Raw genomic sequence first — 25465 nt, forward strand, 5'->3', positions numbered from 1 at the left:
TCAAAAACATGGAGGGAGGGGTGTCTTTTAAGTGCCAGGCTATGTAACTGGTGCTAAGGGAGCCAATGTGGGCATTTAAATGAAAGAGGGTCACCATAAAGCTGGTGGGAAGGCTGGAGACTGGACTCTAGTGGTTAAGACCCCCATTGGGAGCCAGCTTCCCTTCCGCCTCTAGGCCTCAAGACTGTGGCCTCCACCTGAGACCGGGCCACTCCCAGCTCCATGGCCATGGCTTTCCCGTGCCTTCTCCTCTAGGCTCATCACCATGACCAAACTGACTGCCCAAGTCCAAGGCTCTCTCAACACCACCACTCCAGGGATACAGATATGGAGGATCGAGGTGAGTCCTGTCTGGAGGGGAGTTCAGGGATTCAGGAGGGTGGAGGAAACCTGGCATTGCCCAGTCTTGTCCAGCCATGTCCTGCACACCGTAGGGAGTTATTGGTGCCACCTGCAGCCGGTTCCACCCCTTATCTCCCCCCCTCCTCTTTTCTCCTTTTCTTCCTCATCTGCCACTTCCCTGTCCTTGTTAACCCTGTCCTCTGCTCCATTTCCTCTCCGGCTGGCTCTCCCATTCCCCCCCCCCCCCCCCCCCCCCCCCCCCCCCCCCCCCCCCCGTCCCTTTTCCCCACCTTCCATTCCTGGGCCCTGATCTTTTTGATTTGGGGTATTTTGTGATGCTGGGGATGGCACCGAGGGCCGTACCTAGTAAGGACTCTACTGCTAATCAACACCCGAGCCTTGCTGGACCCTGCATCCTCAACCTCCATCCTCCTCCACATCTCCTGGTCAGCTTCCCTCCCTGGTGGTTCTGGCAGCTCCTGTGACCTCTTTCTTACCTGGGTGGGTCAGTTCACTCCTCCTTAGGTAACCTGATGGTGTCCTGTTCCTGGGAGGCCACTGTATTGATCCCAAACGTAGTACAGCCGCATGATTGGCAGGACACACAACAGCCTACTATGGCTAAACCCGGGCAGTGTGTGGCTTCACCACGCCCACTGTGACCTCTTTCTCTCCTCAGGCTATGCAGATGGTGCCTGTTCCTTCCAGTACCTTTGGAAGCTTCTTCGATGGTGACTGCTATGTCGTCCTGGCTGTAAGTGGGTCGGGCCAGGAGGGGGCTGATCAGAGAGCAAAGCCTGCTGGGTATTAGGGAAGAAACTAGGGGCCGGGGGCTGTGCTGAGAGGTGGTCTGGCTTCATCAAGCAGTGTTTACAAGAGTGCCCAGGTGCTCACGAACCCATTCAGCCTTGGGGGACCCTTCTGAGTCAGTTCACCTTTTATTGTTACTATACATACATACATATATATATATATATATATATATATATATATATATATATATATATATTGTGTGTGTGTGTGTGTGTGTGTGTGTGTGTGTGTGTGTGTGTGTGTGTTTATGAACACCATGGAGAGGGTGTGGAGTTGAAAGGACAACTTGGGAGAGTCAGTTCTCTGCTTCCCCATGTGGGTCCCAGGGATTGAGTTCAAGTCATCAGCCACAGTGGCAGGCATTCTTACCTGCTGAACCATTTCAATGGCCCTGGGCCACCTCTCTAAAACCCAGTCATCTTCATACTCCGTCCTGATATTTGCACACCCTGGCACCACCTACACTGCTAAAGACACCTGCCCTTTGCTCATAGTGATTTGCTTCTAATTTTTAACGTTTGTCAAAATTACACGTACTTAAGTTTCATGCATTCACTTTGTGAATCTGTGCGCGCATGTGTGTAGACGTATGGCTGCACATATACCAAGATGCACGTGTTGTCGCAGGATAACTTGCAGGAGTTGTTAGGGTCCGCAGACCACCCCACGAAAGACCACCACTCACGCATGCAAAGGCAAGAGCGTTTATTTCTCGAGAGAAGAATTCCTGCATGCAGGGAGGGGTCAGCCACACAACAAAATGGTGATGACCCCCAGAAAGGGCGCAGGCTTCTTTTATAGTCAACCAGGAGGGGATTAGGTCATCCTATACATGATTGGCCAAGCGAGCAGCAGCCACACTCTGATGTTTCTGATTGGCTGGAGCTGTGAATGCCTGGTCTACAATATCTCCTGCCTTATCAGAAACCGAAACTGAAACAGAAATTGAGACCTAAACAGAAATTGAAACTTAACTGAAACTCAGGCCTAGTAAGGCTGGGACTGGGAGAAGCCCACCATGGTGCTTCTGTCACCCCTCAGAGACAGTTCCCTTTTCTGTCTTGTGGGTCCCAGGAATCAAACTCAGGTTGCCAAGCTCAGTTGCAAGTGCTTTTTACCCAAGGAGTTCTCTTGCCTACCTGGCTTCTGAATTTTGAAGATATATATTTAACAATTAACTATAAGTGAAAAGCTGAGCCATGTGTCACAGATTGAAGCAGCTTATTGATGTATTTACACAATCATTTTGTATGCAGTAGGTATTTGTGTCCACAGGCTATCTGTGGATTCAATTAACTATGGATCAAAAGTATTTGGGAAAAAAATGCATCTGGGGGCCTGGAGAGATGGCTCCTCAGTTAAGAGTGCATACTGCTCTTGTAGAGGACCAGAGTTCGGTTCCCAGCACAGCACCTGCGTGGGTTGGCTACAACTGCCTGTAATTCTACCTCCAGGGAGATCTGATATGCACAAGTATATACACATACACACATATATACACATACATACATACACACACATACATACATACATATATACACAAAATTTTAAAAATTTAATTGAATCTGTAGCGAATGGTTATATAGATTTTTTTTTCTCGTCATTAGTTCATAAACAGTAGAGTATCGTAACTATTCTGACAGCCGCCTGCCTGGTATTGGGTATTGTGAATCGTCTAGAGATGATGTAAAGTCTAAGAGACCCCTGGGATGTGGCTCAAATGGTAGAGGACTGATCTGGCAGCCTGAGTTTGTTCCCAGCCCTGACTGACGGGTGCATTGGCACACAGCCAGTAATCCCAGCATCCCAGAGGTAGAAAATCATGGGAAGTCATCCTCCATTCCAGAATATTCCTGCCCAGCTTGGGCTACATGAAACCCTGTATCAAAAAACAACAGCAACAACAATAACAACAAAGCTAATGCTTGAGCCAGGGAGATGGCTCAGCAAGCATAAGTGTCTGATCCCCTGAGTACAAAATCTGAGGTGCAGCAGCAGGAGAGAACCGACTCCCAAAAGTTGTCCTCTGACCTCCACACGCATACACCGGGGCATGCCTATAACTGTACTTAAACACATAGAGCATATGCATGTGCACACACACATACAATATACACATAATTTTTTAAGCATAAGAGAGGATTTTGCAGATTTCATGCAAACATCACACACCATTTTACAGAAGAGACTGGAGCATGGACAGTGTAGAGCACCCATGGGGACCCTGTCCCTCACAGACAATGAGGGACAGTTGTAAGTTTGCCCATATAGTCACCTTCCTGGCCTCCGATAGTCCATACGAATCAGTCCACGTGGAGTTATTTTCAAGATGAGAACAAGGTCCAGAGAAGGGGGAGCTACCTCGTGTTTTCTGTCAGTGGAGTCAGTGACTGAGCTGGGCCACAATTCAGGGCTCTTGACAGCAGGCCAGAGGCCTCCTTGCACCAGACTCCCCTGTGGCCCAGGGTCCGAGTATGTGGGAGACCATGCAGAATGGGAGAGGGGACCATGGGAAGCCAGGTCTCACTACACAGATGCTCCGCCTCCCTCAGATCCACAAGACCAGCAGCACCCTGACCTACGATATCCACTACTGGATCGGCCAGGATTCATCCCAGGATGAGCAGGGGGCAGCTGCCATCTACACAACACAGATGGATGATTACCTGAAGGGCCGGGCCATCCAGCACCGTGAGGTCCAAGGCAATGAGAGCGAGACTTTCCGAGGCTACTTCAAGCAAGGCCTTGTGTAGGGAGGGGTGCAGTGGGGTTGGGGAGGATCCCAAGACTCATCGGAGCGGGGGATGGGGACATGGGGGTTGGTCCGAAGAGACAGGGCCACCCAGAGACAGGACCTACAGTGTGAGAGACTCTGAACAGTGGGAGGTGACCTGGGCCAGGAAGAAAGCCTGAAGCTCTGGGGCTTGTGGGAAGCTCATATGGCTTTTGCTGATTTTTCTCCACCTTTCTACTCCTCACCCTTATTTCTGCTGTTGCTCTGACCTGGGCCCTTGTCCCTCTGAGTCTACTTTGGCTTGACTTATCCCTTGGGTTCTTCTAAAATCCCGTGACTATGGCTCGTGAATTCTGTACCTCAGCTCCTGTCTAGGTGGATTGCTCAGTGACTGTCATACCAAATCCTGCCCCTCAGGCTGTCCCACCGAGCTCCACCCCTCATAGCTGCCCCCTCTTCTCCAATCAGGTCTTTCACTAACAACCCACGCCTTCTTCTACCTTTTTCTAGAAAAGTCTGAATCTCTGTCTGGGCTGGCTTTCCTCATGGAAAAACCTGCTTCTCCAGAGCTGAGTTGCCTTTTCGTTTCAGGAGACTGAAGCTCTCCAGTCAGCCCTGGTTCCTACCTCCCATTTTGGTCTTGCTCTTGTCTGCTCATAACACAACCTGATGTTATTCTCTGGGCATTTGAGGGGCATCTTTCCCTTCTTCCACCTCAGTGCCCTGTGGCGGGGGCCCTGGCCTTATTCCCATTTTCTTCTCTCCAGATCACCATGATTAACTTTGCAGACCTCTCTGCAGGGTAGGGAGCTAGGACGAGGGGCAGGAAGACCTGCATTGCCTACTACAGGCCAACCAAGCGCTTGCAGGACACCGACGACAAGTGTAACTTTGATGTCTGTACCTTACGTATTTCCTTTGCCTCAGCCTGTCCCAGTTGGGGCCTCAGAGGGCCCCAGGCAGCTCAGGACCTTGGCATACCTCCTGACCCAATGCCCTTGAGTCAGCTTTCCTTTCTTTCTCAGGATCCGGAAAGGGGGCGTGGCTTCCGGCATGAAGCATGTGGAAACGAACTCCAGCGATGTCCAGCGACTGTTGCATGTCAAGGGCAAGAGGAATGTGGTGGCTGGAGAGGTGGGCATGGCTTGCCAGGACTCTGGCTAGGAACTGAGCAGGGCTGAGTGAAGTTGTGGGTGGATAGAGATGATGCTGATGAGGCTCTCAGTGGGCTCTGGACCTCCCTGTGCCTGCCCTCTAGGTGGAGATGTCCTGGAAGAGTTTCAACAGAGGGGATGTCTTCCTGCTGGACCTTGGGAAGCTTATCATCCAGTGGAATGGGCCAGAGAGTAACCGCATGGAGAGACTTCGGGTAACCCTGACAGGGCACCTCATCTCTGTAATTCAGCATGCCCCACCTGCTTCAGCAGCCTCAGCATCGCCAGCCCCAGTCAGACCTCTGCCCCTCCCCCCCCCAACTACCCCCACCCCACAGGCTTCTCTCTGGCACTTCTAGGTATGTGTGAAAGTAGACCCGGGTCTTCATGTACAGGACGAGGCATGCTGCTGTGCGCACTTATGACTAACCCTTAAGGTGGAATAGGTCCCTGTCTTGGGGCAGATCCCATGCTCAGCCTTGGGTATCCAGGGATGGATGAAGTGGGCAGAGCCTTGCCCTTGCTCTGCCCAGAAGCTGGTCATCCAGTCAAAAAGCCAGACAGGAAAGGGAGAACCAGAGGAATGATTACTGGAGGAGTGTGGTGCTAGGGGATGCAGGAAGGATTTGGGGGAGCAGATGGAGGTGAGGCAAAGGCCCGGGGACAAGAAGGTGGGCTGGTGGGGAGTCCTTCAGCTCAGTAGGAACATAATGAGCAGGCAGCGTGTGTGGCCAGCAGGTCGAGGAAAAGGGTTAGGTCTTTTGCTAGGTACACCCAGCTAATGAAGCTTATGTGATTTCTGAGTAGAAATGGGCTGGGCAGAGGACCAGGTGGAATCTGCGTGTTTCACTTTGTATGGGACGAGGACCCAAAGCCTTGTGCTTGAGAACGGTAGGAACAGTGGAGGGCCAGTTGCTGATATGGGGAAGACCTCAGGGAGAAACAGAGGGCACTTCCGGCTATCTGAAGAGGGACTGTCCTATGATGAGAGGCAAGAGCTAGGCTGGAGACAGAAGCACGGGTGTGACAATCCACAAGGGCCAAGGAACTCCAGAGCGTCCACTAAGGGAGGGGCTTTGAGCTAAAAAAAAACAATGAGCTACAATGTGCGTGTACATGAGAGCTGGCACCCATGGGACTGTGTGTGCATACTCATGCTTGTGTGAGCTTTCATGGAACTGAGCTGTGTGCATGTGTGAATGCGTTTGTGTACAGGTAAATGTGTAAATGTGAATTTGTGTGTGTGCCGTGAGTGTGCGTGCTTTGGGCAGACTGAGTATAGTACTAACATCTTTGAGGGGCAGCTTTTGTACAAAGCCATGAAGTGCAACTACAGATTCCCAACAACGTCGAAACTAAGGCCCAGCAAGACCATCCCAAAGCACCCCTGTCCCCCCACCCCCACCCCTTGCCCACCTAGGAGGAAATCTCCTTTCCCATGGCTTCCTACTGTTTCCTCACACACCTGGAAAGCCTTGCCTCCATCCCTTGTAGATCTGCAGGGTGGGGTGGGGTGGGGTTGGCCCAGCAGAGTTCAGGGTGGTGAACACTAGACCCTATCTGCTGCCAACCTTGGTGGGTCATCCGTGACCTTCCTTCCTGCAGGGCATGACCTTGGCCAAAGAGATCCGAGACCAGGAACGGGGCGGGCGCACCTACGTGGGTGTGGTGGATGGCGAGAAGGAAGGGGACTCCCCACAGCTGATGGCGATTATGAACCACGTGCTGGGCCAGCGCAAGGAACTGAAGGCGGCAATTTCTGACTCCGTGGTGGAGCCAGCCGTTAAAGCTGCACTCAAGCTGTACCAGTGAGTGCTGGGCTGGGGCCTTCCTGGGTACTGGGGCCTTCATCCTGGGGCAGGGTGTTCCGGCTGTGGCACCTCCCATCCATGCCTTGTCTTGTCCTGCAGTGTGTCTGACTCGGAAGGGAAACTCGTGGTTCGGGAAGTTGCTACACGGCCACTCACACAGGACCTGCTCAGCCATGAGGTGAGAAGGGTCTGGAGGACCCCAAGCAAGGGACACCTATGACGTACTGAAGCAGATAGAGGGGGGACATTGGCACCGTGCCCCAACACCACAGGCTCATTTAGTCTTTTTTTCTCTCCTTACTCTAGGACTGTTACATCCTGGACCAGGGAGGCCTGAAGATCTTCGTGTGGAAAGGGAAAAATGCCAACCAGCAGGAGAGGAGCGGAGCCATGAACCAGGCCCTGGTAAGGAAAGGGCCTAGCACAGTGGTTCTCAAGCTTCCTAATACTGTGACCCTTTAATACCGCTCCTCATGTTGTGGTGACCCCTGAGCATGGAATTATTTAGTTGCTACATCATAACTGTAGTTTTGCTACTGTTATGAATCATAATATAAATATTTGATATGTTGGATAGCTGATATGGGACTCCAAGGGGGTCTCGACCCACAGGTTGAGAATTTCTGGTGTAGCAGCAGCAGCAGCAGCAGCAGAAGAAAAAGTCTCAGAACACCCCAAAGCACCAGGCAGAGTCCAAGGAAGATTCTGGGAGGGCAGGGCTGGGGGAGGGAGGGATCCAGTTGTTGGGGGCTGAGGACCATAAGGTCACCAGCTTTCTGGTTCTCAGTATATGAGTGAGCTGACTACCAGCCAATCCTGGGCCTCCCCAGGGTATTGGGTGTCACTCCCCCATGCAAGAGCTTGGCTTAGAGAAGGGAGTGGCTAGTCTTCCTCCAAAATGGATTGAGTGGGCTTGGAGCCAAGGCCAAGTCAGGGTTTGTGTCTGCAGTCAGCGCTGGATTGGAGTGGGCACTGGAATTAGAACTGGGGAGGTGTAGTTAAGCTAGGGGTCAGATCTGTTGGGATCAGAGTTAGGTATGGGGTCAATATGAGATTCAGGTTGAGGCTAGAGTGTTAGGTTTGAGACACTATCGGGTTTGGCCTGGATTGGAGTAGGGTGGTAAGGTTAAGTGTGAGGTCAGCATTGGGGTCGGGACTGGGCATGTTCAGGGTCGGAGCTAGGTGGATCTGGCTTTGGCTGGCATGGGGGTGTGGAGACTGCGGACAGGGGGTGGTAGCCTCCCGTGGCCCTCTTATTTTCCCAGAACTTCATCAAGGCCAAGCAGTATCCACCGAGCACACAGGTTGAAGTGCAGAATGATGGGGCCGAGTCAGCCATCTTCCAGCAGCTCTTCCAGAAGTGGACAGTGCCCAATCAGACCTCAGGCCTGGGCAAAACCTACACAGTGGGCTCCGTGGGTGAGAACCCGTGCCTCCTCCCCGCCTTTCCCCAATGCCCCTCTTCCACACACATTGTACCCAGACTCTGCTCCCTGGCGGGTACTGAGAGAGAGCCCAGGGGACGAAAAAAGCTCAAGAGTTATCATAAAAAGGGGAGCTGAAACGACTTGTCTTCCATGTGGGATGGGGTTGAGCCTCCCTGGGAACCACCTTCTCACCAGGCTATGTGCTGAGGGCAAAGCTTGTGCCAGACCCTGGGGGAGGAGTTCACATGTCAGGACAGCACGCAGCCTCCATCACTGTGGGCTTCCTGCCAAGCTGGGGGCAAGGCAGAGCTTGAAGTCTGAATGCTACAGGGAACCAGACTAAATGAGCTCTGCTCTTGACCCTCCCTGTCCTCAGTGGCTTCCCTGGAGCCACTGACTAGGTCAGTGCCTTAGGGGCATGGAACCGGCACTTAGCTCTACTGCTCTCCCGCTGTGTGACCTCGGATAGACAGCTGAATCTGCCTGACTTTAGTTTTTTCGTCTATCGTGTGGGTCTACAAATACCACCCAGGGCTGTGGAGAGGATGTGGGGCACCTCAGCTAGTGACAGTTGGTGTCCTTGTCTCTCCAGCCAAGGTGGAACAGGTGAAGTTTGACGCTACGTCCATGCACGTGCAGCCTCAAGTGGCTGCCCAGCAGAAGATGGTGGATGACGGAAGTGGGGAAGTGCAGGTGAGTGAGGGAAGGAGGACAGGATGGTGGGAAAGGGGGCGTGGAACCCAGCCTGGACCTCATGCAGGACTGACTCTGCTCCTAGGTGTGGCGCATCGAGAACTTAGAGCTGGTGCCTGTGGATTCCAAGTGGCTGGGCCATTTCTACGGTGGCGACTGCTACCTGCTGCTCTACACCTACCTCATAGGCGAGAAGGAACACTACTTGTTGTATATCTGGCAGGTGAGGCCCTGCCCACCCCACCTGCGGCACAGCTGCTCAGTTTCCTCAGCCCACCTGCAGCACAGTATACTGGGGTTAGGTTTTGATCGTGTTCAGTGTGGGCTTGATGGGAAGGTTATGGGTCCAGCCAGGCCAGATTTGGGGATGGCTGGGGACGTAGCTCAGTTGGGGGAGTGCTCGGCTAACATACACAAAACCCTAGGTTCAGTCTGCAGCCTTACAGCTAACCTGGTGTGGTGGCAAATGCCTGTAATCCCAGCACTTGGGAGGTGGAGAAAGGAGGATCAGGTGTCTATAGAGCACACTCCAGGTCAGGCTGGAATGCATAAAACCCAGCCTTAAAACAAACAAATAAACAAACAAACAAATAAATAAAAAGGCCAGGCAGTGGTGGTGCATACCTTTAATCCCAGCACTTGGGAGGCAGAGGCAGAGGCAGAGGCAGAGGCAGAGGCAGAGGCAGAGGCAGAGGCAGAGGCAGGCGTGTCTCTGTAAATTTGAGGCCAGCTTGGTCTACAAAACAAGTTCCAGGACATCCAGGACCGTTACACAGAGAAACCCGTATTAAAAAGCAAAATAAGGCTGGGCAGTGGTAGTGCACGCCTTTAATCCCAGCACTTAGGAGGCAGAAGCAGGTAGATGTCTGTGAGTTCAAGGCCAGCCTGGTCTACAAAGTGAATTCCAGGACAGGCTCCAAAAGCTACACAAAGAAACCCTGTCTCAAAAAACAAACAAACCAACCAACCAACCAACAAAGAAAAAGGAAAAAAAAAAAAAAGAAAACCAGAAATAGGTGAGGCCTAGTGCAGTGGCACATGCAGAGGCATGTAGATCTCTGTGAATTCCATGCTAGACTGTTCTATGTAGCAAAGGCCAGGCCATCTAGAGATACACAGTAAGACTCTGTCTCCAAAGGAAAAAAATATTAAAAAAAAAAAGGGTGGCCTGAGAGATGGCTCAGTGGATAAAAGTTCTTGCTGACAAGTCTAATGTTGTGAGTTCCATACCTGGAACCCACATAGTGGGAGGGGAGAATGACTCCTGAAAGTTGGTGACTTCTAGGATTCCACCATGGCGTGTGCATGTAGTCTAGTCTGTCTCTCTCTCTCTCTCTGGGTATATGCCACCATGCCCACTCCATGCCCATACATGTAAACACACACATACATACTCTTAAACAGTGTAATAAAATACTTAAAATTGGCTAGGCGGTGGTGCCCATGCCCCTTAATCCCAGCACTCAGGAGGCGGAGGCAGGCAGACGTCTGTGAGTTCGAGGCCAGCCTGGTCTACAGAGTGAGTTCCAGGACAGCCAGGACTGCTTCACAGAGAAACCCTTTCTCAAACAAACAAAACAAAAACCACTTAAAATGGGGTTGGAATATAGTGGAGGCAGAGGATAGGGTCAAACTCAGGACCCCAACCCTTCTCCTTGCTTATTTCCAGGGCAGCCAGGCCAGCCAGGATGAAATTGCAGCCTCGGCTTATCAAGCCGTCATCCTGGACCAGAAGTACAACGATGAACCAGTGCAGATCCGGGTCCCAATGGGCAAGGAGCCGCCTCACCTCATGTCTATCTTCAAGGGGCGCATGGTGGTTTATCAGGTGCTGCTGCTGCTGAACTGAGAGCGGACATCCAGGAGATGGGGAAGGGGTGGCATGCTGGGCGTGAGGCTGGGGCGCAGCTTGCCCCTCAGAGGAGGAGAGGTTGCTTGTCATGTATAAACTTGGTGACAGAAACCAACATGTTTGCATTAGAGCTATAGAGCTGTGTACAAATGTTATTTACCCTTCTCAATCTCGGCTACATGAAAAAGGAGGGTTTTTTTTTGGGGGGGGAGCTATATTTGTTGTACCTGCCTGACAAAATGATCTAGGCATCTTGTGCAGCTGTTTAAGCAATACTCTGTTTATGGTGAACCTTCTAAGCACATAGTCCTTTGCAACTCAGGAAATGAAGCGAGACAGGGCAGGAGAATACTTGTTGGGAGGGGACAGTGGTGTGGCTCTGTCTAGGCGGTGAACTCCCTGCTCAAAGCACTGGGTAGTTAAACGCCAGGGATGGAATCTGACTTCAATGGGCGGCAGAAATGCAGGAAGCAGGGAGCAGGCAGAGAATTCATGGCGGGAAGGATTTCAGAGGTCCTCTGGACATTTGGGGAGACTAGAGAGCTGTACGGAGGTAAAATGAGGTCTTACTGTGCAGGGGCCTCTGCCCCGAGGGCTTATGGAAGGAGAGACAGACAGCTCAAAGATAGTTTGTGACTTCATTTCAAACTTCATGGGCCTTTAAGGGCCAGCAGAGGACCTGGGTTTGACACAAAGGCAGCGGAGAGGCCCCGAAACCTTTTGAGCAGCACAGTATCAAGATCAAAGCTGTTTGGAGGCTGGCTCCTCACCCTTTCCCTCTCGGGGCGCTCTGTGTCTGCATGTCACCTTTACACATGCTGTCTTCCTGCCTTCCCCTTGTGCCTGCAGGGAGGCACTTCCCGAGAGAACAACTTGGAGCCCGTGCCCTCCACAAGGCTGTTCCAGGTCCGGGGAACCAGTGCCAATAACACCAAGGCTTTTGAGGTTACAGCCCGGGCCACCTCCCTCAACTCCAATGATGTCTTCATACTCAAGACCCCATCCTGCTGCTACCTGTGGTGTGGGAAGGTGTGTGAGGGCTACAGGCCTCCCTTCTCATGTCCGCGTGACACCATGACATGAAGGGGGTCCTAGGGAACCCCTCAGCCACAGAACGGATCAGGACAAAGGTGGGAGACTTCAGATGACTGGGTCTCACTCACAGGTCTACTGTGGTAGCCCAAGAGTCTCCCTTGCGTAGCTCTGGTCTTTCTATGCCTCTCTGATTCTCGGTCAGAATCGGCCTGTCTTGTTCCTTACCTATGAGGCACCCGTCTGCTAGTACTCAGATCTCTGCCTGCTTATCTCTTGTGCTGTCTCTCTCACTCTGAGTGGGATGCAGTCCCTCATCTCCTCTGCTATTCTTTAGACCGTTAAGGAGGGAGAACAGTAAGAACGGTTCCTCGTGGGTATGCTTGGCACCCTGATCCAGAAGGACCCTCTCAGACCCAGGAGCTCCAGCAGAATGGAGCAGGAGGGTGAGGAGGTGGGTGGCACCGAGGTTGGTCTTCCTCACAAGAATTGACACACACCCCCGCCCCCTTTCCCCAGGGATGTAGTGGGGACGAGAGGGAGATGGCCAAGATGGTTGCTGATACCATCTCGCGGACAGAGAAACAAGTAGTCGTGGAGGGACAGGAGCCAGCCAACTTCTGGATGGCCCTGGGCGGGAAGGCGCCCTACGCCAACACCAAGAGGTAACGGCCCAGCATCTCCTCCCACCCCCTATAACCAACCCCTAGCAGGCTCCTACAGGGGCTGTGTGCCAGGCTCCCTGGGGTGGATAAGGGACAGCATACCCTTGGAGCATCTGGGTGTGAGACACACCCAAGCTGCTCACCATGCAATCCTTAGGGCTAGGCATGGGCGTTTCTCTAAAGAGGGGGTGGGCAAGAAGGCAGAGCTGTCTGCTTGGACTTGAGGACGAAAGTGCCAGAGCCCAGGCCCTGCTCCTCGAGACTGACACAGGCCCCAGAATGCTGTGGAACAACAGGACAAGCCGCCTTCTGGATGTTACTTTCTAAAGAATATCCATGCTCTACAACCCGTTCAAAGCAAAAGGCCTGTACTGTAGTCGCCCTGGGGGAGAGACAGTGAGAGGATAGAAGGAAGAACTTCCTCCAGGGCTATAGATGAGCTCCTGGAAGGCATGTCTGGAAAAGCAGTGGGGATTTGTCCCTTGAAAGATTGTTGAAACAAGAGGGGACCCTTTTGCCAGCCATAAGACAGGGCATTTTGTGAGAAGATGGCCTTTCCATGTAAGAGTCCTTCAACTCTTCAGTCCTTGTCTTTCTCAAGTCTCGATGCCCCACGCCTGCATCTGCTCACCCTACAGGCTTCAGGAGGAAACCCAAGTCATCAACCCTCGGCTCTTCGAGTGCTCCAACCAGACTGGGCGCTTTATGGCCACAGAGATCTTCGACTTCAATCAGGATGACCTGGAGGAAGAGGATGTGTTCCTGCTGGATACCTGGGACCAGGTAGGATGAGAGGTCTGGAAACTACCTTTCCCCACCTGGGTTCCTAGCACCAAGAGGCCTCAGTGGCTTTAGGGTAGGGAAACATCAAGGTTTGGGGGCCCCCATCCTCCCTCCTTCTGAAGAGGGAGAAAGAGAGGGACATGCCTGATTGTCCCACGGCTTTTTTATTTCCCATGGAAAGAAGCAGGAATGTTGCCAGGCATCTCTGCTCTGGGGAAGCAGAGTCACACATAGTCACAGACTATCTAAGGAACAGCATCTAGCCAATCTCATTTACAGCCCAGATGTAAAGTCAAGGCCCAAACAGGCCTCGCTGAAGGTCATTAGCTGAGTAATGACAAGTCTTCCTGGCTGGGCATCAGAGATGAGGCAAGACAGAGCCTTGGGCATGAGGAATGCCCATGCTGCTCACCATGCAGGAAGGACTGAGGGAACTCGGGGCTCTCCACAGGTCTTCTTCTGGATAGGGAAACATGCCAATGAGGAAGAGAAGAAGGCAGCAGCCACCACTGTACAGGAATACCTCAAGACCCACCCCGGAAACAGAGACCCCGATACCCCTATCATTGTGGTGAAGCAGGGATATGAGCCCCCCACCTTCACAGGCTGGTTCCTGGCTTGGGATCCCTTCAAGTGGACTGTGAGTAGCCCAGCCAGTCTTCGTGGCTCAGCATACCCTCCCTCCAGGTGGCTTCATGGCACATACTGGTCAGGCATGATGGTACAAGCCTGTGATCCCAATGTTTGGGAGGTAAAGGCTGAAGGATCAGAAATTTAAGACCATCTTTGGCTATATGACAAGTTGGGAGACAGCCTGAGCTAGTTGAGACCCTGTCTTAACAACAACCTACCAACAATCAAAGTACCTAAGGCTTGTAGGCACTGTGGATGAGGCATACCTGTGTTTCTAGCACTTGAAGAAGGAAGTAGGAGGATTTCAAGTTCAAAACCAGTCTGAATGACATCGCCAAAAACCAAACCAAACCAAACCAAACAACAGGCTGTGGGTGTGGCTTAGTGGCAGGGCACTTGCCTAGCATGCACACAGCCCTGGCTTTGACATGCCACACTGGGTGGGGGGTGGGGGGTGCGTGGTGTGTGTGTGTGTGTGGTTATAGTGCCTTGTTTTTGTGCTATGCAAAGCTGTGGGAGGTTGATTAGAATTAAACAAAATTCAAGACCCAGTTCTTCACTGGGTGCAGTTGTGCCCAGCAGCTGCAGGTGGCCCTAAGTGACAGCACATGCCAAGGACAGGCCCTTCCTAAGAGCTTCCTCAAGGCTAACCTGGATAGTCCACAGTGCCAGCCGAGGACAGACGAGCTCCCCTGGCTCTAAATTCTAAGCGAAGTGGGTCACATATGTACTCTCACTGGGGGAGAGTGCATCAGGCCTCTGGGGGTACCTGCTCTGCCCCTCCACCAAGGGCTTGTGGCTCTGAGTGTTTTCAATTGCCAGAACAGATGAATTTAGGGGCAGAGAGCTTAATTTCCTCAAACCTGCTGCTTCCCGCCACCCCTCCTAACCCCCCCACACCCCCACCCCGCTTTTTCTTTTCTCTTGATTCTTGATTCTTGTTGATAGGCTGTTTTATCATCAGGATCGATTAAACAAGTCTCTGCCCACCCCACCTGTGTGTGGTATGTGTGCCGGTACATACAAGCACATGTGTATATGTGTATGCATGCATGTGGAGGCCTGAGGTTCACGTCAAGTGTCTTCCTTGATCCTTCTCTACCTTGTCTACTGAGGCAGGGTTTCCTTCCTGAACCCAGAGCTCATAGGTTCATCTGGTCTAGCTACCCCCCGGGGAGCTTGGGGGTCCTCTGTCTCCACTTCCTGAGAGGCTAAGAGGCTGGGGTTACATACAGGCAAGCTGTTACACCTGCCCAGCTTTTTTATGGGAGAGCTGGGGATCTGAACCCCATGTCCTTACATTTGGGAGGCAAGCACCTTTATCCACGGAGCCATGCCCCAGCCTCAGATTAAGCAAATTTTTTTTTTTTTTTTATACTAGAATATTCTTATATTCTTTTTTTTTTTTAAGATTTATTTATTTATTATGTATACAGTGTTCTGCCTGCACACATCCCTGCAGGCCAGAAGAGGGCGCCAGATCTCATTGCAGATGGTTGTGAGCCACCATGTGGGTGCTGGGAATTGAACTCAGGACCTCTGGAAGAGCAGTCAGTGCTCTTAACCTCTGAGCCATCTCTCCAGACCCAGATTAAGCAAATTTTAAGGTAGCAGTGTGGATTCTGGGCCTCACAGTCACTCCGATCCCCCAACCCAACAGTCCGGGTGGGCCTTCCCTCACCTCAAGTTTGTGCTTCTCTCGACCTCATTCATTCATTCACTTAGCAAACACAATTCACTTAGGGAGCTCTAATGTGTCGCCCTGGGTGCTAGGCCCTGGGTCTTGGGTATGGAGGAGGTTCCTAAAACTATCCTCTCCTTCCCTATCCTCTGCTGGGGCTCCCCTTAAGTGCCCCAGGACCCCTGAGTTTCCCAGAGCCCATCCTGAGTAGGTAGGATGTCAGTAACACCTGTGGCTATTTGCACGGGCCTCACAAGGGGTGGGGGAGGCACTTATTCTTCTCCATTCTCTTGTCCAGCTGAGCAAGGGCAGATTAACCACCTTGGCCCGCCCTTTTCCGATGCTAGCCCCTTTGGCCTTGTTCTCTCCATCTAATCTCTCTCGTTGTTAGGGACCTTTGCCTTGTTCACTCACTCACTCTGAGCCGCCTCCTGCCCCTCTCTCGTCTCAGATCAGCCTTCTTCCCACCCTTAAGGGAAACAGCCATTCAATTTCTCTGCTGATCCATTGTTTACTTTATTTGCAGAACGTCAAGTCCTATGATGACCTGAAGGCAGAGCTTGGGAACTCTGGGGACTGGGGCCAGATTGCTGATGTGAGTATGGGGATGGCATGGCTAGCTCTGAATGGCCTGGAGGTGGTCCTACCCATGGCAGTGAAGAGTGTTAAGAGAGAAGACATTAGCATCTTGCATCCCACCCCCACCTCCTCCCTCTTTTTGTGAAAGTCCTGGCTGTGTAACACCCATGTCTATTTCCTACTGAAATGGCCTCCTTTTTTTTTTTTTTAACCACCATAAGACAGCATATTAAAATGCAGATTTTTTTTTCTTGGCATAGTGATGTATGACTATAGTTGCAGAAACTCAGGAGGCTGAGGCAGGAGGAAGGACCATGTAGAAATACCCGAGACTCAAACAAACACGCACACACACATCCAGAAACAAAATCAGCAAATTTCAAGGCTCCATTCCCCAGTATTTTGAGTTGGCTCTCAGGAGTACGCAAGGTTTTGCGTGTTCATGTGTATGTGATGTGTGCACACGTGCATGTGTGTTCACATGGGTGTGCAAGTCAGAGGCCGACGTGAATGTCTTCCCTGATTGCTCTCCACTTCATGTACTGAGGCAGGGTCTCTTGCAAACCTGGAGCTCTCCAGCTCTGGTCTACCTCGGGGATCCCTCGTCTTTGCTTCTGGAGTTTGCTGTTACAGGCAGACTGCTGCCACTCTGCCTGGCTTTTTTGTGGGTGCCAGGGACCCCAACTCCAGTCCTTATGCTTGCATCGCAAGTGCTCTATCCTTTGAGCAGTCTCCAGCCCCAGACTCTGCATGCTTTAAATGAAAGGCCTAGGTGGTTTGGTGCACTTAAGCCATGGCCTGCCTGCCCTGAGGGAAACGTTGACATCTGTAGGCACCATTACCCCTGGGAGCACTTCTCCAGGCGGAATGACTGTGACTTTCTCAGTCTTTCTGTCACTTATTAGAGGAGTGTTTAGCCTGGAGGCTTGGGATGTGAGGCTGTGAGCGCAAAGCCTTCCTTTGAGAAGGTCACAGGCCCACAGAAGAAACAAGACAGGGCTAGCTCCTGCACACAATCAGAACCTGAGACTAACTTCTCACGTCCATGGGGGGAATTAGCGAGGGCATTCCTGCCTCCTCCAATCACAGGGTGAGAACCCTATGGCACTTAGTTAGCCCTTTCTGGTGGACAGCGCAGTGTTTAAAAAGAGAAGCTAGGTCAAGGCTGAGTGCATTTATAGATGACAGTTTTACAACAGGCATGAGAGAAAGGGTCATAAATGTCCAGGGAAGAGTAGATGTCACACTCCAGGGAAAGCCACGGAGAAGTTAGTCATTGATCAAATAGTCATCCTGTCCCAACTAACTTAGGTCAGATGCAGGGCGCTAGGCTATTATTATACTAGCTTCTAGGTCCAACCCAGGGAGGTGGGCTTGATGTGTTTTACTGAGTGTGAGTGTGTATGTGTGCCTAACAGGGGAAGGGGGAGAACCCAGAGAGGCCTCCTGAAGAAGGTACCCTAGAATGAAGAGCACAGCAGCGTAGGATGCCGCCACATGGCCGCTGAAGCGTGTTTTCCTTGTTTCCTAGGAGGTCATGAGCCCCAAGGTGGATGTATTCACTGCCAATACCAGCTTCAGTTCTGGGCCCCTGCCCATCTTCCCCCTGGAGCAGCTGGTGAACAAGCCTGTGGAGGAGCTCCCTGAGGGTGTGGACCCCAGCAGGAAGGAGGTGAGTGGGGCCCACCCAGCAGGACGAGGACCAGTCCATTTTATTGGAAAACCTAATTGACTTCAGACTGTGTCCTGCCGAGGACTGGTGCACACACCTTCATGGAAGTCTTACACCCCCCGGAACAGAGCAGAGATGCCCCATTATCGCTCATTGTGAGAATGGGTGGTGCCAGGGGCAGCCAAGGCGGGGGTGTGCGGCATCAGGAGGAGGATTGTAAGTCGGAGTTCACCTTCTGAAAGGTGACAGGAGCCCGAGTTATCGGAGCAAAGTGTGTTCTTCCTGGAGGAACAGCAGCAACTGGGGAGGCAAAAGGCCCAGGGAGTAAACACAGGAGCTGTGGACAGACTCCGGTGAGAGAGGCAGGGGGCGCATGCCTTCAGGGGCCTATTGTGGCTGAAGCAGTGGAGGCCAGATAGTCATCTTTTAAAGTTTAAATAAAAATTTTGCTGTCGGGCAGTGGTGGCGCACGCCTTTGATCCCAGCACTCGGGAGGCAGAGGCAGGTGGATCACTGTGAGTTCAAGGCCAGCCTGGTCTACAAAGTGAGTTCCAGGACAGCCAGGGCTACACAGAGAAACCCTGTCTCGAAAAACTATTGAAATTCTTTTTTTTAAACTTGTTTGAGATAGGGTCTCGATATGCAGTCCTGGCTGAATTGGAACTTGCTATGTAGACCAAGCTGGCCTTGAACTTGTAGTGATTCCCTTCTGTCTCTGCCTATAGCATGCACCACTAAGTCTGCTTTTTTTTTTTTTTTGCTTTTGTTATTTTAATTAATTAATTAATTATTTGAGACAGGGTCTCTCTATGTCCTGGAACTCATTATGTAGACCAGGCTAGCCTTGAACTCAGAGGGATCTCCTGCCTCCACTTCTTGAGTGCTGGGATTAAAGGAATGTGCCACCATGCCTGACTTCTGTTTTTGTTATTTCAAAACATATTTTAATTATTTGTGTGTGTGTGCGCATGTGCTTGTATGAGTGTGAATGTGGGTATATGTGTGTGTGCGTGTATGAGTGCAAATGTGGGTGCGGGTGCCTGTGGAGGCTGGAGGCATTGGATCCCCTGGAGTTAGAGTTACAGGTGGTTGTGAGCTGCCCAGTGTGACTGCTGGGAATTGGACTTGGGTCCTCTGCAAAAGCAGTATGTGCTCTTAATACTGAGCCATCTCTCTAGCTCCCCCCCCCCCTTTTTTTTTTGAGACAGGGTCTCATGTAGCACAGGCTAGCTTCAAACTTGCTGTGTAGTAGAGGATGACTTTGAACTTCTCCACTTTGCAAGTATTGGGATAAGAGGCTTTTGCCAACATGCCAGGACTCAGATTTCCGTTTTCAAAAGCTCCTCTGGCTGCGCAGTGAAGAATGAATTAGCAGATGGCAAAGCACCTCCGGGAGACCCACTCGGAGACTCACTGTCCAGGTGGAGAAGGGGCCTGAAGTATGTGGTTAGTGAAGGAGATGACTTAGGGTGCTTAGGAGGGCCGGGCGGCGGTGGTGCATACCTTTAATCCCAGCACTGGGGAGGCAGAGCCAGGCAGATCTGAGTTCGAGGCCAGCCTGGTCTACAGAACAAGATCCAGGACAGGCTCCAAAACTACACAGAGAAACCCTGTCTTGGGGAAAAAAAAAAACAACACAACCCCCCCCCCCCCAAACCAAAAACAAACAAAGAATGTTTAGGAGGGAAAGCTGGTGACATTCATACATTACATGCTTACATACATCAGGACTATGGAGGGAAAACTGTGTCATTCCCAAGATGGAAAACCCTGGACCAGTAAAGCTCAAGAGTTTTTCTGTCATTTAGAACAGTGGTTCTCGACCTTCCTAATGCTGTGACCCTTTAACACAGTTCCTCAGGTTGTGACTCCCAACCATAAAATCCTTTTGTTGTTACTTTATAACTGTAATTTTGCTGCTGTTATGAATTGTAATGTAAATACCCAATAGGAGACCCTAAGGGGTCGCAGTCCATAGGCTGCAGGGCGCTTTGGGAGGTAGGGAAGCAGGTCTCAGAGGACACCAGGGCTCCTCAGTACAACAGTCTACCTGGTAATGCCAACGTTAGGCCATTGGCTACTCGGTTATCATGCTGCAAGGGCTGCAAGAACAACTTGTCAAAACTAGTCTGAGGAGATGCAGAGACAGCTCAGTGGATAAGGCACAAGGGTGAGGACCCGAGTTCAAATCCTCAGAATGCATGGAAAGCCGGGCACAGGTAGCACGTGCCAGTAATCTCATTGCCCCTACACCAGGACAGGAGGCACAGACAGGAGACTCCCTGGGAGCCCAAGGGCCAGCTGGCCTGGTGTACTGAACAATAAGAGACCCTGTCTCCAACAAGGTGGAAGGTTAGGTTTGGCACCCGAGGTTGTCCTCTGTCACACACACACACACACACACACACTACTTTGCAGGTGTGTGCTTGTGCTCACACACATACATGCACATACATCATACACATAAAACCATATTATGAGCTGGGCATGGCGGCTTATACCTGTAATTCAAGTACCTAGGAGGCTGAGGCAGGAGGATCATCCTAAATTTGAAGCCAGCTTGGGCTGCATAATTGAAGTCCTTCCTGCCTTCTGCCTCAGGGGACTCCATCATGTGCTCCCCGGCTTCTCCACCCATGATGCTTTAGAAAGCAAGGAGACACCTATGTCCTTATTGTAGATCTAGGATGCTCTCACTAGAGGTAGAATCTTAGTTGATCTCTGCCGTACAGAAAAGTTTGAAAACAGTGGTCATGGTGGCACACGCCTGTAACCTCAGTGCTTGGGAGCTGAGGCAGGAGAATCATTTCTAGTTTGAGCCTAGCCTGGGCTACTTAGTGAATTCAAGATCAGCTTGGGCTATAGTGTAAGACTCAAATCTGTATCTACCATCCCATTCTACAGTCAAGAAAACTATTATCCAGGGCTGGGAAGATGGCTCCTTCCGTTATTGCTTGCTGTGAAACCCAAGGACCTGAGTTCAATCCCCAGTACCCTTATCAAATGCCATGCATGGGACTGGAGAAATGCCTTAGGACACCAGAGGACCAGGCTGAGTGACTCATGCTTGTAATCCTAGCTCTGGTGAGGTGGACGCAGGAGGGACCCCTGGAGTTGGCTGGTTAGCCAGGCTAACCTAATTAGTGGGTTTGAGGCTAGTGAGAAACTGTCTCAAAAAACAAGGTGGATGGCTCTGGCCTCTATACACACATGCACCTGCACACACACACACACACACACACACACACACACACACACACACACACACACACACACACAAAATATCCCCCTTTCAATCCCAGAAAACTAAGGCCCAGAAATGGGAAGTAACTTGCCTGAGGTTAATTTGCTAGTCACACAGTCAGAATTAGGGGAAAGGCAGCAAGCAGGGGCGGGACTAGGTCTTAAGTGCTAGTGCATGTGCCATAAAAGCATTCCTAAGTGGGTGGGGAACTCTGTTCAACAGAGAGCTGACAGGCTGAACTGGAGGGCTAATGCTGAAGAGAAAGGATCAATATAACCCATGGTTCTCAAAGTGGTCCAAGAAGACTCAAATCTATTTAAAATCAGTTGTCAGTAGTTGATTATTTTTTTTAAGTTTTGTTTTTTTTTTTTTTTTTTTTTTAATAGATAGGGCCTCATTATATAGCCTAGGCTGGCCTCAAACTCAGAGATCCACCTGCTTCTGCCTCCCAAGTGCTGGGATAAAGTTTTTTTTTTTAGATTTAAAATTTTTAGATTTATTTTATGTGTATGTGCTTTGTTGACATGTTTATATGTGCATCACATGCATGTCTGTTGTCTGCAGAGGTCAGAAGGTGGCATTTGAATTCCCTGTAATGAGCTACAGATAGTTGTGAGCCACCATGTAGGTGCTGGGAAATGAATTTGCGTCCTCTGCAAGATCAGCAAGTGCTCTTAACCTCTGAGCCATCTCTCCAGCCCTTGATTTTTGTTTTGTTTTGTTTTTTTTGGGACAGGGTTTCTCTGTGTGGCCCTGGCTGTCCTGAAACTTGCTCTGTAGACCAGGCTGGCCTCAAACTTAGAGATCCGCCTGCCTCTGCCTCCCGAGTGCAAGGATTAAAGATGTTTACCACCACCACCAGGCTTGATTTTTTTTTTTTAAATCATGGATATAATATGCATCCTGTGAGAAAGGGGAAGGGTAAGATTTCAGACCTTGCTGGGCAGTGGTGGTGCCCGCCTTTAATCCCAGCACTCGGGAGGCAGAGGCAGGCGGATCTCTGAGTTCGAGGCCAGCCTGGTCTACAGAGTGAGTTCCAGGGCAGCTAAGGCAACACAGAGAAACCCTGCCTTGAAAAACCAAACCAAAAGATTCCAGACCTTTTTGGCTCCCCCAAACTCTGAAGGTGAACCATCAAGAGTGGGTCTCGATGAGGGCGGCAATCGGGTAACACAAGTGATGAATCGGCCTCAGGGAGGCAGATGTGGGCATGAGTGAGGCTGGAAATTCGCTGGCAGGCCTGTGGAGCTCAAGCAGGACCCATAAAAGACACAAGTGCTTTGGGATGGGCAGTCCCTGGCATCTAGCTGGGGTCAGAGTCCAGCAGTCTTGACACAGCTGAGAAGTCAGCCTTCCTGGGCCTGCCTGGGAGGGTACTGTGGAGCTATGTGCAGAGCTCAGTCTCAGCAGCTGCAGCTGTGACCAAAACAGGGAAAGGGATTCCAGTAATAGACTTGTCATCCAGCTGCTGTTCCTACCCACTGATACCCTTATTTACTCCATTCCAAAACAAGGTGCTCTACCGCTCTACCCAGGGACTGGGAAGACTCCCAGGAGCTTTGTGGAGAAAATGCCCAGCCTGGGAGGCAAGTCTAATGACAGGGTAGGGAACAGGGGATGCCACACCCACCTGAGCTTGAAGCCCATCTACAGTGTTTGCTAAGAAGCTGCTCAATGCAGCCACTCTGGGAGTCAGAGAAATGTTCCCTAGGGCAACTCCACTTCAGGAGAACAGCCAAGACTTAAACCAGGCCTTGCAATACTAAGTAAGTGCTGGATCACAGAGCTCTTCTGCTTATGCTTTCCAAGTTCTGGGTTATAGTGGTGTGCCACCACATCATTTCCCCCAGCCTTTTAAATTTTAACTTGCTAATTTATGTTTATTTTTAAAGATTTAATATTCATGTGTATGGGTGTTTTGCTTGAATGTATGTCTGTGTACCATGTGCATGTAGTACCCCTGGAGGCCAGAAGAGGGGGTCAGATCTGGAACTGGAGTTAAAGATGGTTGTGAGCTATCATGTGGGTGCTGAAAGCTGAACCTGGGTCCCCTACAAAACCAAGTGCTCTTACCCACTGAGCCAGCTCTCCAGCGCCCCCCCCCTTTTTTTTAAAAAAAAAGAAAGCAGTTTTTTTAAAAAAAAGATTTATTTATTACATATAGTGTTCTGCCTGCATGCATGCCAGAAGAGGGCACCAGATCTCATTATAGGTGGTTGTGAGCCATCGTGTGGTTGCTGGGAATTGAACTCATGACCTCTGAAGAACAGACGATGCTCTTAACCTCTGAGCCATCTCTCCAGCCCTCTCCAGTCCCCTTTTAAAAATTAATTAATTTATAGACATAGTCTTACTATGTAGTCATGGCTGGCCTGAAAATACCATGTTGACTTGGAACTCAGAGACCTGCCTGTCTCTGGAGTGCTGGGGTTAAAGGCTATAATGCCAGATCTCCAACTTTCTTTCTTTTTGTTGGGGGGAGGCAGGGTCTTACTATGCAGCCTTGCCTGTCTTGGAACACTCTGTGCATAGATTAGGCGGGCCTCAAACTCAGAGATCTGTCTGCCTCTGCCTCTTGAAGATTGAAATTAAAAGCATGCATCAAGCTAGTCGCCTTTTATCCTATGACTCAGGAGGCAGAGGCAGGCAGATTTCAGTTTGAGGCCAGCCTGGTCTACAGAGAGAGTTGCAGGGTGACACAGAGAAACTCTATCTTGAAAAACAAAACAAAAAAAAAAAAAAAAAAAAAAGAGAGAGAAAAAAATAATAATAAAATAAAATTAATGTGTGTGTGTGTGCACACCTGCAGAGGCCAGAATAGGGCACTGGATCCCCTGGGGCTAGAGTTGTAGGTAGTTGTGAACTGCCCAACAGGTGCTGGGAACTGAATTCAGTCTTCCAAAAGAGCAGCACATATAAGAGTGCTGAGCCACGGGGCTGGAGAGATGGCTCAGAGGTTAAGAGCACTGGCTGCTCTTCCAGAGGACTCGGGTTCAATTCCCAGCACCCACATGGCAGCTCACAACTGTAAGTCCAGTTCCAGGGGATCTGACACCCTCACACAGACATACATACAAGCAAAACACTAATGCACATAAAATAAATTATTAAAAAAAAAAAGTGCTGAGCCATCTTTTCAGACCCAGTCTGCCTTAAAAAAAAAAAAAAGGAAAAAAAAAAAAAAGAAAAAGTTTTTCGAGATGGTCTTGTTAGGTTGTTCAGGTTAGCCTTGAATCACCCTACCTCAGCTTTTCTGAGTAGCAGACTGCACCACCGGATCCAGCCCTGCCCTCCTGTCAACGCCTGGGGAAGCAGAGATGAGGACTGAGGGCTGCTACCTAGGACCACTTTAACTTGGCTCTTATTTGAGTGTGTCTGGTGGGTAGTTAGCTGTCTTAAACAGCACAGCCATCTTCCTATCTCTCAGCGCTGAGGGATAAAGGAAACTAACATGGCAGGAGCCTGGTTGACTACGGCCATTCATTCACGCCACACTTCTCCTCCCTTCCTGACTCATGACAGTGTTAGCTTTTGTTCCTCATTTGTTTGACCACATGTCACATCTGTATGAGTCATTGGAGCAAACTCCGGAGAAGACTGACCTTTGCCCTCTGGTCCTCTCCTAGGAGCACCTGTCCATTGAAGACTTCACTAAGGCTTTGGGGATGACTCCAGCTGCCTTCTCTGCCCTGCCTCGATGGAAGCAACAAAACCTCAAGAAAGAAAAAGGACTATTTTGAGCAGCATGGCCCTGGCCGTCCAGCAGCCCCTGCCTGTGAGGGCTTTGAGCTGCCACTGCTGGTTTTAGTCCTATGCCAGTTGAAAATGTCTACTTGTATTCTTGAGCCAGTGTGACAGTCCCTTCTGTTTGTAATAGTGATCTACTCATTCCTTCAGAAAGATGCAGCTTCCCCATGGAGTCCTGTTCTAGAGTTCTCTTGCCTTAGAAGAGCAGCCAAACACTCCAGGAGCCATTAGCATCTGCACTGTTCTCCAGGCCACTCTCCTCTACAGCAGGGGAGCTGGAGCGGTCGGCAGCTTGACCTCATTCCCACAGGAAGGCCTTTCCTCACTGCCTTCTCAGGTGCTAAGTTAAGGGGACCCCTTCTCTGAAAGCTGGAGACCTAAAGAGAAGTATGAGAGGCAGGTGTTATTTCATCCCTCCTTCATGCTCTGACAAAGGGAAAGCTTAGCTAAAGGCCAACGCTGGGCTTACATGCTGTTACCCAGGAGTCTCTGCAAAGCTTCAGACTCCTCAGATGACACCAGGAACATGGGTTTGCTACAAGAAGTCCAATCAGAAGCCAATAAAGGTGATTTCCACTTAAAACAAGTGGTTCTTCAGTGCCC

At 50.7% G+C, this 25465-nt stretch overlaps 1 protein-coding gene across 1 annotated transcript; it reads left to right on the top strand.

The window, feature by feature from the left end:
- The first annotated feature begins 265 nt into the window (after positions 1 to 265).
- Vil1 (villin 1) lies at positions 266 to 25397 on the top strand. The gene is made up of 19 exons (XM_052749859.1): positions 266 to 340; positions 1022 to 1096; positions 3708 to 3904; positions 4915 to 5023; positions 5148 to 5258; positions 6649 to 6851; positions 6954 to 7032; positions 7161 to 7259; positions 8120 to 8273; positions 8874 to 8974; positions 9060 to 9197; positions 10644 to 10802; positions 11676 to 11855; positions 12378 to 12523; positions 13162 to 13306; positions 13758 to 13946; positions 16147 to 16215; positions 17731 to 17871; positions 24742 to 25397. The coding sequence occupies exons 1-19, from the start codon at positions 266 to 268 to the stop codon at positions 24853 to 24855; spliced, it is 2484 nt and encodes an 827-aa protein (XP_052605819.1). The 3' UTR covers positions 24856 to 25397.
- Positions 25398 to 25465: the final 68 nt, after the last annotated feature.

Source organism: Peromyscus californicus, unplaced genomic scaffold, assembly GCF_007827085.1.
Source record: "Peromyscus californicus insignis strain IS unplaced genomic scaffold, ASM782708v3 Scaffold_21__1_contigs__length_65335640, whole genome shotgun sequence".
Taxonomy (NCBI): domain Eukaryota; kingdom Metazoa; phylum Chordata; class Mammalia; order Rodentia; family Cricetidae; genus Peromyscus; species Peromyscus californicus.